Here is a 13,625-nt window from a genome sequence, read left to right as displayed (position 1 = left end):
TCATCAACATGAAGCGGTCTCGGTAGTGCCCATGGTTCTATTTGTATCCATTTCACAGGACACTGGACAACTATTGCAGGCTGCCTTTGGGTCAAGTACCAATTTCTGTTCCCATTGACTGTGGTCAGAAAAATAAGTCACTGAATTAGAGTACGAGATATCAAGTAAATATTCAAAATTAATATCTTAGTTGGAAACACTATGTAAATGTCATTTCAAAAATTTAGGGGTACATGTAAAAATAAAAGTGACAGAATGTTAAACTTTTTGTTCAACTTTATTGAATTATTTACCCTGAGTATTTAAGTCTACTGTGAATCTTTCTGTGTATTTTTTTAAGCATTTCTTTGATAACTATTTATGAATATACATAATAGTGGAAGTTTTGATAGTTGCATGGAATTTTTCCAAGGAAAACAATCATCTTACTAAGAATTAATCTTGAGATAGTACATTGTGGACAAAATTTTTTTTATAAAATTCAACAATCATTGGCTGATATGTTTAGCAAGCTAGGAAAAAACAGAATTGGAAATTCGCTGGTGGTCCAGTGGTTGAGCCTCCGCACTTTCACTGCTGTGGGCTCAGGTTCAATCACTGATCGGGAAGCTAAGATCCTATAAGCTGCACAGCATGACCAAAAAAGAAGAAAAGAATTAAGCTTGAAGTTTAGGTCTGTTTCATAGTTTTCTGCCAAGGACTGGAGAATCGTTGAATCCTGCCTTAGTTCAGCCACCCTATCCCTATACAGTCCCCAAGGGAGGGAAATAAGCTAATTTGCCAGAAACCAATTGATGAATAATTATTTTGTCAAATATCAATTCACCAGGTTTGCTAAATGTGATTTTAATAGCTTTAACTGGAATATTTACCAAAAAAATCAAAGTTGTTTTTTTTTTTAACCTAAGAAATTAGCACATGAATCGTAAAATTGCTAAACTGTCCCTATATGAAAAAAAAATAAAATAAAATTTTGCATTTAACATTTTATTAATTTATATGTATTTGACACTGTTCCAGCAATTTTTTTTCTTTCAGTTTTTGTTTAATGTCTTTTCAACATTTTTCAATCTTTTTAGCATTTTACTATTCATTTGCACTTGCTTAAGTGGCATATTTAGCCTTTGTTTTGTTTTTCTAGCAATTAAAATATAAATTTAAAGACATTGTAAGTATATCAGAATTGGCAGAAACAGTCTCATCTTATTTGTAATTCTGAATTTGATTTTTAATAATAAGCAACTGGAATACCTAACTTTTCTTTTTCCAGAAAGAGTAGGCACAAAAAAAACATAAAACATGTAAACAACAGACTAAGAATTCCCTGGAGGTCCAGCAGTTAGAACTCTGCACTTGTGTAACCAAGGGCCTGCGTTTGATCCCTGGTTGAGGAACTTAAGATCCCATAAGCTGGGTGGTGTTGGTCCCTCCCCCACTAAAAATCAGTTGTATGAGGACTTCCCTGGCAATCCAATGGTTAGGACTGTGTTCTTCCACTGCAGTGGACACAGGTTCAATCCCTGGTCAGAGAGCTGAGATACTACATGCTGCATGGTGCAGCCAAAAGTCTTTTTAGTTAAAATTTAAAATATATAAAAATAACTAAAACAACAGATTGGATAGCCGTGATTATTGTTGTTTGGTCGTTAAGTGATGACCTTTATGACTGCATGGACTGCAGCATGCCAGACTCCCCTGTCCTTCACTGTCTCCCAGAGTTTGCTCAGATTCATGTCCATTGAGTTGGTGATGCCATCTATCTATGTCATCCTGTGCTGCCCTCTTCTCCTTTGCCTTCAGCCTTTCTTGTATATGTGTCTTCACCAGTGAGTTGGCTCTTGGGTCAGGTGGCCAAAGTATCAGAGCTTCAGCTTCAACATCAGTCCTTCCAGTGATTATTCAGGATTGGTTTTCTTTATGATTGACTGGTTTGATCTTCTTGCTGTCCAGGGGACTCTGAGGAGTCTTCTCCAACACCACAGTTCAAAAGCATCAATTCTTTGTCACTTAGCCTTCTTTCTGGTCCAACTCTCACATCCTTATGTGAGTACTATAAAAACTGTAGCTTTGACTATACGGACTTTGTGGGCAAAGTAACGTCTCTGCTTTTTAATACGCTGTCTACTTTTGTCATAGCTTTCCTTCCAAGGAGCAAGTGTCTTTTGACTTCATGGCTTCAGTCACCACCCTCAGTGATGTTGGAGCCCAAAAAAATAAAATCTGTCACTGTCCAGCTTTCCTCATCTATTTGCCATGAAGTGATAAGACCAAATGCCATGGTCTTAGTTTTTTGAATGTTGAGTATTAAGCTGTTTTTTCACTCTTTTCTTTCACCCTCATCTAGGAGCTCTTTAGTTCCTCTTCACTTTCTGCCATTAGAGTACTATCATCTGCATATCTAACATTGTTGATATTTCTTCTGGCAGTCTTAATTCCAGCTTGTTACTCATCCAGCACAGCATTTTGCTTGATGTACTCTGCATATAAGTTAAATAACCAAAGTGACAATTTAAATTCCCAATTTAGAGCCAGTCCATTGTTCCATGTCTGGTTCTAACTGTTGCTTGACTGGCTTCTCTGGTTTCTCAGGAGACAGAAAAGATAGTCTGGTATTCTGATTTTTTTAATGAATTTTCCACAGCTGCTTGTGATCCACATAGTGAAAGGCTTTCACATAGTCAATTAAACTATTAGTAATTGCCCTCTGCTCTTCCCTAGTAGCGTATTGAACATCTTCCAACCTGTGTACATACGTAAGTGCTCAGTCGTGTCCAACTCTTTGCGACTCCACTGATTGTAGCCCACCAGGCTCCTCTGTTCATGTGATTCTCCAGGCAAGAATATCAGAGTGGGTTGCCGTTTCCTTCTCCAGGAGATCTTCCCGACCCAGGGATCAAACCCATGTCTCCAGCGTCTCCTGCACTGGCAAGTGGATTCTTTACCACTGAGCCACCTGGGAATCATTCTGCCAACCTATGGAGGCTTATCTTCCAGTGTCATATCTTTTTTGTCTTTTCATACTGTTTGTGAGGTTCTCACAGCAAGAATACTGGAGTGGTTTGCCATTCCCTCCTCCAGTGGACCATGTTTTGTCAGAACTCTTCACTTTGACCTGTCCATCTTGAGTGGCCCTGCACAACATGGTTCATAGCTTCATTGAGTTACACAAGCCCCTTCACAACGACAAGGCTGTGATCTGTGAAGGGGAGATGGCCATGATTAGATCTTTATTTATATACCATAACTATAAAAAAGAAATTTTGCAAGAAGGATCAAAGAGGACCTGGTTTACAAACCCTGGTGGTACAAAAATATGGATGTTGAAAGGATTGACAGAAGAGAAAATTATATTAAGAAGTGTTTTTGAGTTGCCAAATTGATGAAGTTGTGCTTAATCACATGAACTGTTTGTATGTGTATATATGTAGTTTTTTAAAGTATATTTTGTGGTTAATGACCATAAAAAAGCATTCTTGTTAAGTAGTTAGCAAAAACCGTTCTCGGTAAATTTTTAAAATTGGTTATTCAACACATTGGCTTCTGGAGGATGAACCTTTTGATGAATTCATTTTCAATAAATTGAACAGGAATCCCAAGGGAAATGTATGACAAGAGGTCATTGTAAATAAAAACTAAGCACTTGCTTTTTTACTGTCCCTGTGCTCAGTACCCACATGCACAGCTCCCTGGTTTTGAGTGCAACATGTGGCTTAAAACCCCAAAGGTCCTTTTCATCTTGACATCTCTTGAGTTGATTGTGTAGTACAGGAAGCAGAAAAAAGAAAAATGAGACCTGAGCTTGCCAGGAAAAGAAAAGCTATGTAGCTGGTATTTCTTATAAGTGACGAGAGATGTGATCCTTCTTACCAATTTTGGAACATGGATGATTAGAAAAGAAAACTTTAGAGAATGAGCTAGCAAGACTAAGAGAGTCATGAGAGAGGGGAAGACGCCAGTTTACAGGTCTGACTGCATGGGTACAGAGGCACACAATCTGGTCCAAACTACACTTCAGTCATGGTCCTGGAATCTGAGCATTCGGGTTAGCCTCTCTTCACTGTGATATAGACAGAGAGAGCTTGAGCATGGGAGGGAAGACTGGGGGTTTTTTTTGGCTTTGTGCCCAGTAGTCACCCATCTTTGCTCCCAGCTTAATTTTAAAGACTTGAGGCAAAATGATACATAGAGGATGTCTAAGCATTCCTCTAGTAAATCTTTGTTTTAATTTTGGTACAAATTCTGCTTTCTCTTTTCTTTACTCACACTGTATTATTACTCCTCCTGAATAGCATTACAAGAACAGAGGAGCATGGCAGGCTACAGTCCATGGGGGCAAAGGAGTCAGGCGCACGTGCACACACACATGCACACACACAGACACAAGTTACTATGATCCTCTCCGCTTCCCCATCTTTACTGCACTTACATCTCTTTATGTTTCTTACCTCCTTACAGAGACAAGAAAGATTTGCTGATAGGTCACTGTTAGAAATGGAAAAAAGGGTAAGTGTTGATCTTAATGAATAAATAATCATTTTCCCCCTTTATTTTTTGTATAAGCAATAATAGGTTTTCTTTAGTTTTGTTTTTATGGACGGTAGTTTTAGTTAGTTTAGATTGATATTTATTAATTTGATTATGAATGTTTTCTAGCTTATCTTCTTTATAGAGTCTTACAGGGTAAAATTACCTTGTTAAATAAAATTTAATTTACCGTGTTGTTCTTTTAATGGACCAAAAAGCATATCTTGTCTTAATTCTGAAACATACACATTGTGGTAGTGAATCTGATATTTTTTAAATGCCATTTATCTCTCTCTGATTTTCTGTGGTGATATACTTAAAACACATTAATCATATATACATTTGGTTTAATTCTTTGCAAAAATAAAATATTTCCATTATTAAAGTTTGTAAAGATATGAAGACCAAATTTTTGAATTCTTTTTAAAGTTAATTTAATAATATTTAATTTTGAGTTTAAATATTTAACTTAAGTAGGCTCTTTTAAATCTAAAAATTAGTATAAGAAAATCCTTTTACCATTTTGTGTCTTTCTATAATTTCTTGTCTGGCTATGATATATTCACTTGTATTTTTCTCCCTTTATTATTACTATTATTGCTCAGGGATCTGGCAGTGGGCATAGGAATAACTCCACAAGTTTAGTCTGAACAGTTGAAGATGTATATAAATGATCAAAAGTAAATGGAAAAATGCTTAAAGAGTACCTGTAATACTACTGAGCAGTGGCTAGATTTTCAAGGTTTCAGCCACAGAAGAAATTACATACTGTGGAGCTGTGATCTCTAGATCAAAGAGAGTCAAGAGTACTTGGTATATTTTCTTCCATTCCATTTCAAAAATAGCCAATTTACCTTTCTAATCCCCCGAAAAAGGAGAAAAGTGATATAAATGTAGAATAATAGACAAAAAGTTATCTATGTCATGTACTATATTGTAATATGTAATAACTACTAGTTTTATTATGATTTCATCAGATTTTAGAAATCATTGTTCTAGGCTTTTTAAAAACCTATTGATCTAACTTGCAATTGCTAAATTTTAGAATCAATTATTATATTAAATGTAATTTTATTACATCACAGTATAACTTACAGAATTTTATATCCAAGATATGTAGAAATCGTAAAGAAATGTTTTCAGTTCTCCTTTATCCATACTAATAGTTGGGGTGAAAGACATAGATTACCATATACTTAAAATATTATTTGTTTTTGAGATAGTCACATTTTTAAAGAATATTTAATTTTTTGTGAAAATGTGTTTATTACAAAAATTTTAGCAAAAGATGAAAGTACAATCTCCCTATCATGCAGAGATAAATGATATTTTTCATCTAGGCTTATGTACTTAAATAATATTACCCATGTTCATATTCTGACATTCCCACCTGACCTTCTTTTTCTGCCTGTCAAATGCAGATAAATTATAAAGCAGTTAATCTACTCCACTCTCAGTTTAACAGACGTTGGTAGTCATAGTACTAATAATAACTACTACCTTTTATTTAGCACTGTCTTACATACCAGGCAGGCACTGAGTTAAGCACTTTATATGCATTTTTTTCTCTTAACCATATTTTTAAATGGTAATAAGTTTCTCAGATATAAGAAATTGCCTGCAACTTTACAGTTGGCAGTTTGACAATTCAATATAGTGTTTTTGTCTTGCTTTACCACTAATTAGTTAAAATCTTGAAGACATAATAAAATGAAGGCTGATGAGGGTGTTCCCTCTCAGCTGGAGGAAATATTCAACTGCTGATATTGCACAAAGTTACGAGGATCAAATATTATCTGTCCTGGTATTTTGAGAAGTGCGGTGGTTTTTATGAATGGGCTGTGGCTGTACTGTTAACTAGGAGAAAGTTCTTTTTATCAAAAATAACATTTTTGTCTACCTAATAATGTTTAAACATGCTAATATAATAGAAAAACACGATACTTAAAAGCCTATGAATAGGATTCCATCTGTTTTTTAAAATCACATACCCTAAAAATGTTTACAGTAAATGTACTGCTTTACTAAGTATCAGCATTAATTATTAATCTGGGAAAGAATGTCTTGGAAATAGTTTCAATGTGATTAAACTAAATTTAAATGGTTTGTATCTGAAAGGTGACCGGCAAGAGTCAGTATCTTCTCGGCGGTATGACCTAACCAAAGTTTTAAGCACATTAATTACTGCTGCTTGCTTCTTGCATAACACCCTAGAATGCTTATTATTTAAGGGAGAATAAAAGTGCACACTGCAGTAATATACTGTATGTTGCCTTTGCCTGTCACTCTTTGAAACGAAGTGGTTTAAAATAAATGCTACAGTTGCTTCTTTATTAGATTCACTGCATTAATGCTACACAGAGTATAAAACTAAATACAAAGCTCTAAAGACGACTGGACAGATGATGACTAGTATACATTGTGGGTGGAGGGATAACCATCTTTTAGACCGTTTTGAAATTTTAAAATACACATATTTTAGTCACGTTTGCTTCTTGCTTTTTCTGCTTCTTATCACTGTAGAGTAATTGCATCTCTGTGTGAGTTTTTGTTTTTTTCTTTTCTGTGCAGTCTTCAGTCTTGAGTATCAGTTTACTCTATCCCTAGTTTTATGTAAACTAAAAACAGTTTGAACATGTTAAGTGGCATTTTACCAGAAGGTCAAAGCTTTAAAGAAAGAGCTTATAGGAAGTAATAAATTAATGATCTTCATATTTATTTCTCTCAAATTTTGGAAAGCTCTTTACACATCACTGGCATCACATCTTTTTCTACACTGCTCCTGATTTGATTTTTTATTCTAAAGTGTCACTGTGTCACAATTTAGAAGAAAATTTGAGAGTATAATAATTGTATCAGTAACATTAATACCTTAAATTCATCTAGGAACGAAGAGCTCTAGAAAGAAGAATATCTGAAATGGAAGAAGAGCTCAAAGTAAGTAAACAGTGCTGTGGTATAAACTCAAATTTCACAGTACTAGTATAGATCCTATGTTTATTCGTTGTTCTTAAAGTTATTTATGCAGTTTGTGAGTTATCTATGTCTTGTGCTTCTATTTCTTCCTAAAGTCAGATTTTAGGTGAGCTAGAAAAGTATTTAAAACTCAAATTCTTTTGTTAATCTGTTTTTATGGCACTTTTGATGTTCAGGTATAGAATAAATAAGACGATATTGACTAAGCTTTGGGTTGTATCATTTATTCTTTACATTTCAAATATTCTGTTCCCTGGGGAGAAAATGGTAAACGGGGTCACGCAAAAATGTTCTTTGAAAATAAAGGACATTCGAGTAGTGGACAGAGGTACAGCTGATTGAACTCTGCATCACCTGTGAAAGTAGATTGATTTTCAATATTGGAAGGTACATTCTTTACAGGAAGAAAAGCATAATATAATTAATTGATTACCTCTTATTACATTGGCTTTTATAAAATAATCATATTATAAATTAATGAACTAATGCATAGGATATTATGCCCATAGAATTAGAATTTTAAGATTTAAATGTTTTTCTATTGAATTATTTGGTTTCTTATTGGAACATTATTGAATAGCTTTGGAGAAAATTTTTTTGGATTTTGTTTGCTTGTGTATTTTGTTTGCTAAGGAATTTTAGAACTGCACTGTTTACTTATATAAATTTCATGGAATATTCTCTTAAGACTCTTAATTTTTTCTTCTTATATTTGTTGCCTATGATTCTTTATATTTTCATTGTACTCTTCCACTTTCTTATTTTTTATTTTCTATTTCTTTATGTTCTGATTCCTGCAGAATCTGCACCAAATAAAGCAAATTCAAACTCTGAGAGAGTTAAATGAGCGACTGCTGACTGAGAATAGGGCCTTGACAAGAGTGGTAGCCAAGCGCTCAGGGTTCTGTAGGCAACTGCAGTCTGTGAATCTATAATTTATAGTTTCATCATTTCTTCTTAGTAGAGCCAGGCAGGTGTTTTTGTATTAGTAAGCGTGTCTTGAGCTCACTTTTACAAATTAATGCCATTGTGTCTGGAACTTGTCATGTAACTGTTTAATTATGCATGGCTTCTCAGAATGTTAGAAAGTGTCACTAATTGTGTATTGTGACTGATAAACTGCAGTAAACTAAGGGAATGATCTCAGCATTTAGATAAAAGACTTATCTGCACTTTTACAAAGCTTGTGCACATTTTTGGCTCTACAAATTTTTTAGCACTTAAAAATATGACTTTAAAATTCTTTACTAGAAAATGGAACACAGTGTAACATGTATTTTATATATAATTAATATATGTAGAAGCTGAAGATTAAACATGAATTATCTGCTTTTCAAAATAATGTTATTTCAGTCAGAACCATCTTAATTAATATTACTCAGCTCTCTAGTCTAGAAGTATCCTAATACATAAACTTCAGATTACTGTATTTTATATCCATACATTCTGAGCACAGGTTAAGAATTGATTGGTTCCACAAAAAATTAAACTTCTTATGAGGATTTTGCATAAGATAATTTTGCAAGTAGTTTTACTTTTATCTAAATTGATAACCTAGTACATTTTGAAAGCTGAGGAAAGAGACCTAATTATCTTGGAAAGTATGTTTTAATGTCCAAATTATCAGCTATTCCATTTCCTATCAAATCTGGTGGAGCACGTGTCATTTAAATCATTCTTAGTAGAAAACCCAATTAACTTATAGTATTTCCACCCCCTCTTTCACTTTGTCTATAAAAAAAAATTTGATACGTTTTCAGGGTGTAAGGGTGTGTTTTTCTATTTATTCCAAACACTAGTAGTATTTTTTATGCTTGGGTATTTTAAGAAATTCAGATTTATTACTTTGGCTTGTAAATTATTCTAGTCTAATGATAGTAGTAATTGCTTTATTATCATTTAATTGAGCACCTATCGTGGATCAAACGTTATGTACTAGGCATTTAACCTTAATGCAAGGTAAATCATTTAAGGAATTTTAATAATTTAAAACAAGTCTGGCTCCCTCAAAACTTCCCTAAATAGTCGGGTTTTCTTGTGGAGTAACAGTGTGGCTTGAGGTCTGACATAAACAAAGCAAAAGGCCTTAATTTAGGCTAACAGAAACTCTTAAAGGAATTCCCTTTAAGAGCCTATCCTAACATAAAAACAGTCTTCCTTTCCTTGGCTGCTCTAATATGGTATGCTTGTGAGTCATGATGTCAAGTGATTTAGTACATTTCAGTTGATAACTTTGGGAGAATAAACCTTTCATTTCATCATTTATTAAACTAATTAGCTTCACAAATTGTGGGGAGGGGCCTCTTTCTTCCTGATACATGTTTTAGTCATTAGAAGTATATATAACTGACAAAGCTTGTTCATGTGTCTTGTGGTAAAAACATAACATTTAAAGAGGAACACGTTAATCTCATTATTGAATTCAGACTTTTTCTTGTATTTTTCCTCTCACAGATGTTACCAGACCTAAAAGCAGACAACCAGAGGCTAAAAGATGAAAATGGGGCCTTGATCAGAGTTATAAGCAAACTTTCCAAATAAAAAGCAGCAAGTAATAGAATTGCACATATTAGTAACCCAGTGGACCATAATTGACCGTCACTGGAAGCCTGGGAAGAATCCTTGGAGACTGTCATTTTTGGATATCCTGCCAAATGCCCTCTTATCTAGGAGTTTTGTTTAATTTTCTGTTTTTTTTTTTTTTTTCTTGTATCAAGACCATTGTTTCATGTTAATGCAGCTGCTGAGAAGAATTTTTTTTATGACTGAGAAAACTTGTTTACAGTTCCAGCATATAAGGAAAGTGTTCAAGGCCAGATATGCCTCAGATATTTAACCAGTAAGCCTTAGTTGTACATAAATACTTTTGTGTCAACAAAAACTCAGCTCTCACAGAAGACAGTTATTCAGCATTTTTTGATGTGCCACAGTTTCCAGTTTTTCAATATTTAATTTTATTTGTTTTATTTTCTTTTGCTTTACATCTAAGTTTGGGTTTGTATTTTTTCCTTCTAACTCTTCATGTGGCAGACTTTCTGTCGTCTCACAGCTTTCTCATTTACAGAAAAGAACACTTGCTCCTCTGAAATCATTGTCATATATTAGGCTAATGCTGTTGTCCCCACCTGGAACTGAATTGCTTGGTGGAACATTTGCTTTCACTGGTTGTGCAATATGCATTTATTCCTTTTATGAATGCTTTAAAGTCAATTGAGATTAGATTCGTTTAAGCCCTATTTTCTGCCTTCATTGGTCACTTTTTTGTTTTTGTTTGTTTTTTATTATTGTAGTATAAGATGTTAGGTTCTGTAAGCTTCACATTCATTTTAGCAGGTACTGAGTGATGCTGTATATATAAATAAGTGTATTGTTTGATTTTTAGACCACCACATGGCATGCTTGACTATTATTTCAAATGTCTGTTAATGCAAAGTAGGCTACTCCATAATAGTGTTAAGAACAAAATTTACTAACAAAGTGATATACTTAAATTAACACATTATGTGGAGCCCTATCTTTACAAAAGTTTTCTACTGTAAAATGCTTTTATTTGTAGTTTTCATTTGATAGTATTCAACCATAATTAAAGTTGCATAAGATAATTGCTTCACATTTCACATACCTATATTTATCTGAGTGCTGTCTAAAACTGTTGTGCTAGCCAAAGTAATGCTATGAAATCATTTGCAGACTTAACCCGTGAGTTCGTGTTAAATGCACTGTTATTGCCATGTGAAGAGGCATTGACTTTGATACCACCATCATGTTCAGACCATTTTATACATTTCAGTGGCCTTTTTTAAAAAAAAAGAAAAGAAAAGCAAAACCAAGTAAATAGTGAAGATGGCATTTATTTGGACAAATAGCTTTTATATTTTCATTAAACCATGCAAAAAGTACTATATCTTTCTGGCACATAACTGTCTCCTTAACCACTGAACAGTTCAGCCATTTGAATAAATTGTACATTGTAAAGCTTATAATAGCTAATTGTATTATTGATTGTATTGTATACTATATTAAATGTGAATTTGTACCCCTTCATTTTAAAAGGTCATTGTGTTCTACTGCCTATTTTAGATTATTTTGGGGTTGGGAAAGGGTGTTTTGGTAAGCAGGATTTTAAGTCCTCTCTTGATTGGTTTTATGAAGATATAAGGTTATGCTCTTACTACCAAGCTCAGGATTCTTGATTTTTAAAGGTACAAGGATAGTTGTGGGAATTTTATTTTTGGTTACATTTGAACTGTATGAATGGTGGGTCTGAATATAGAGAATTTCCATGGTCTTACGTGGACGTAAAACATACAGATAATTGATCAGTTTGAGTGACTGCAACATGTTCTGGTTGCACAACAGTTAGGCATGCTAAGGATTATATTTGTGAAGTTTGGATGCCTGTGAAGAATGATTAAATACGTGTTTCTAATATTTTAGTGTTTTGTATTTAGGTTATTTATTCTTTGTATCTAAAACTGAACAGCTACTGTGCTATATTGATTTTATTGGTAGTATTGAGCAGACCTTGTTTCTGCATGAAACTAGTTGCAAAACCCACTATTTTGGAAATAAAAATGTATTTTGACATATACAAATAAAATGAATAAAACTATTTTAAATGTGTGAACTTTTACTGAAGACGTTTAAAACTTTGTTCTGAGATATTTAAATTCTGCATGGGTATCTTCACTAACTGCTTTACTTGGATTCCATTGGAATAATTTTTGAAATTGTAATATTGTGATAACTTGCACAACATTGTACATGCACATCTGTAAATTTAAGCTTAATTGCCGTATTTATGCAATCTGTGTATCAATTTGAACAAATGTTTATATATTTTACATAAAGCTATCTGTGTGCAGAATCTGAGAATTAGTTTTTTTATGATAAGTGGGTAAAGAATAATGATGAGAGTGAGTTTCAAGATAGTAGCTTTGTAAGCATAAGACTTCATTTACCTAAGTATTTCGTGGCTTCTAAATTAAACCTGTGCTTTTTCTTAATTGCAGAGATAGACTTGGGAATACATATAAAGATAATATTCCATTGAGATGTAGAGTAGTAGATCATTCTCCAAACTAGAACTGTCCTAAATTCAACCCCAATCTAAGTATACATCTGTAAGTAGATAAGAGACATTTCTGGTTTGGGAACTTTGGTAGAGGACTTGGCAGTGGTAAAGCCTATGTTTAACAAATTAATACAGCAAGACTTGAATTCTCTTGTTTCCACTTCCAGTACTTTCCCTGTGCATGGTTACAGAATGATAGATATTCCTGTTGTTTTTCCTGCATACAGAAAAGAATTTCACATGCAAATATGTCAAACCAAATGCAAAATGGCTATAGAACTAGTAGAGTATTCATATCAAAAGTAAAGTAGATGTTCACTAATTCTTTATTCTTTTGCTTAAGGGTTCATTAGTTCAATTGCTCGGTCATGTCCGACTCTGCGACCTCATGGACTGCAGTACACCAGGCTTCCCTGTCCATCACCAACTCCCGGAGCTTGCTCAAACCCATGTCCATCAAGTCAGTGATGCCATCCAACCATCTCATCCTCTGTCATCCCCTTCTCCTCCTAAGGGTTTATTACCACTTAGTCTTTCCTGGCAAATCTGAAACAATCATGACTCCCAGTGTCAGCACTCAGTGAGTGGTGTAAGAATCAAATATCCAGAGGTCAAATTGTTTCCAAACTAGTACACTGTATATCCCGTAAGAAATAACAGCCTTGTAGGTTGTCCTCCACTTTGTCATTAATAAGCAGAATACAGAACTAACTCTCTGACCAGTTTTTAACAATCCATTAGTCATATCTTGCTAGAGAAAACCTTTGGTTGCAAAGATGAAAGCTGACTGATAAGCAAGCAGTCTTTTCTGTGATATTCCATGTTTTACACTGTGTGTGGTCTCCGTGTCAGAGTGAGCATATGAGAATTGTTCAAAAAAGGTTGGGTGTAGAGTGAAGTACTTATTTTCCTATTAAATGTCTTTAAGTAGCTAAGTACATTTCTTGACTTTCATTTTAGAAAGGGTCTCTGGGGTTATGTGCTATGAGACAACAGAGTGCTTTCTTTAGTGCCATGTTGCTGTTCCAAGCCCACCAGATGATCAGATTAC

At 34.1% G+C, this 13,625-nt stretch overlaps 1 protein-coding gene across 29 annotated transcripts in view; it reads left to right on the top strand.

Annotated features, from left to right (window-relative positions):
* The window catches only part of PPP1R12A (protein phosphatase 1 regulatory subunit 12A), a 171,114-nt gene extending 158,991 nt beyond the window's left edge, over positions 1-12,123 (top strand). For 24 of the 29 annotated variants that reach the window (XR_014082905.1, XR_014082906.1, XR_014082899.1 and 21 more), the window contains 3 exons: positions 4,456-4,503; positions 7,411-7,461; positions 9,955-12,123. Coding sequence is in view for 9 of the 29 variants with exons in the window: in XM_081593181.1 (XP_081449307.1) it covers positions 4,456-4,503; positions 7,411-7,461; positions 9,955-10,041 (186 nt within the window). In the remaining 20 variants the exon portion in view is untranslated. Of the gene's footprint in view, positions 1-4,455; positions 4,504-6,642; positions 6,674-7,410; positions 7,462-9,954 lie in introns of all 29 variants that reach the window. The other 5 variants (XR_014082908.1, XR_014082895.1, XR_014082898.1 and 2 more) reach the window with 1 other exon arrangement.
* Positions 12,124-13,625: the final 1,502 nt, after the last annotated feature.

This window comes from Giraffa tippelskirchi, chromosome 4 (assembly GCF_054371585.1).
Source record: "Giraffa tippelskirchi isolate mGirTip1 chromosome 4, T2T-mGirTip1v1.2.pri, whole genome shotgun sequence".
In the NCBI taxonomy this organism is placed as follows: Eukaryota; Metazoa; Chordata; class Mammalia; order Artiodactyla; family Giraffidae; genus Giraffa; species Giraffa tippelskirchi.
This window is presented reverse-complemented; position numbering and strand designations above follow the sequence as displayed.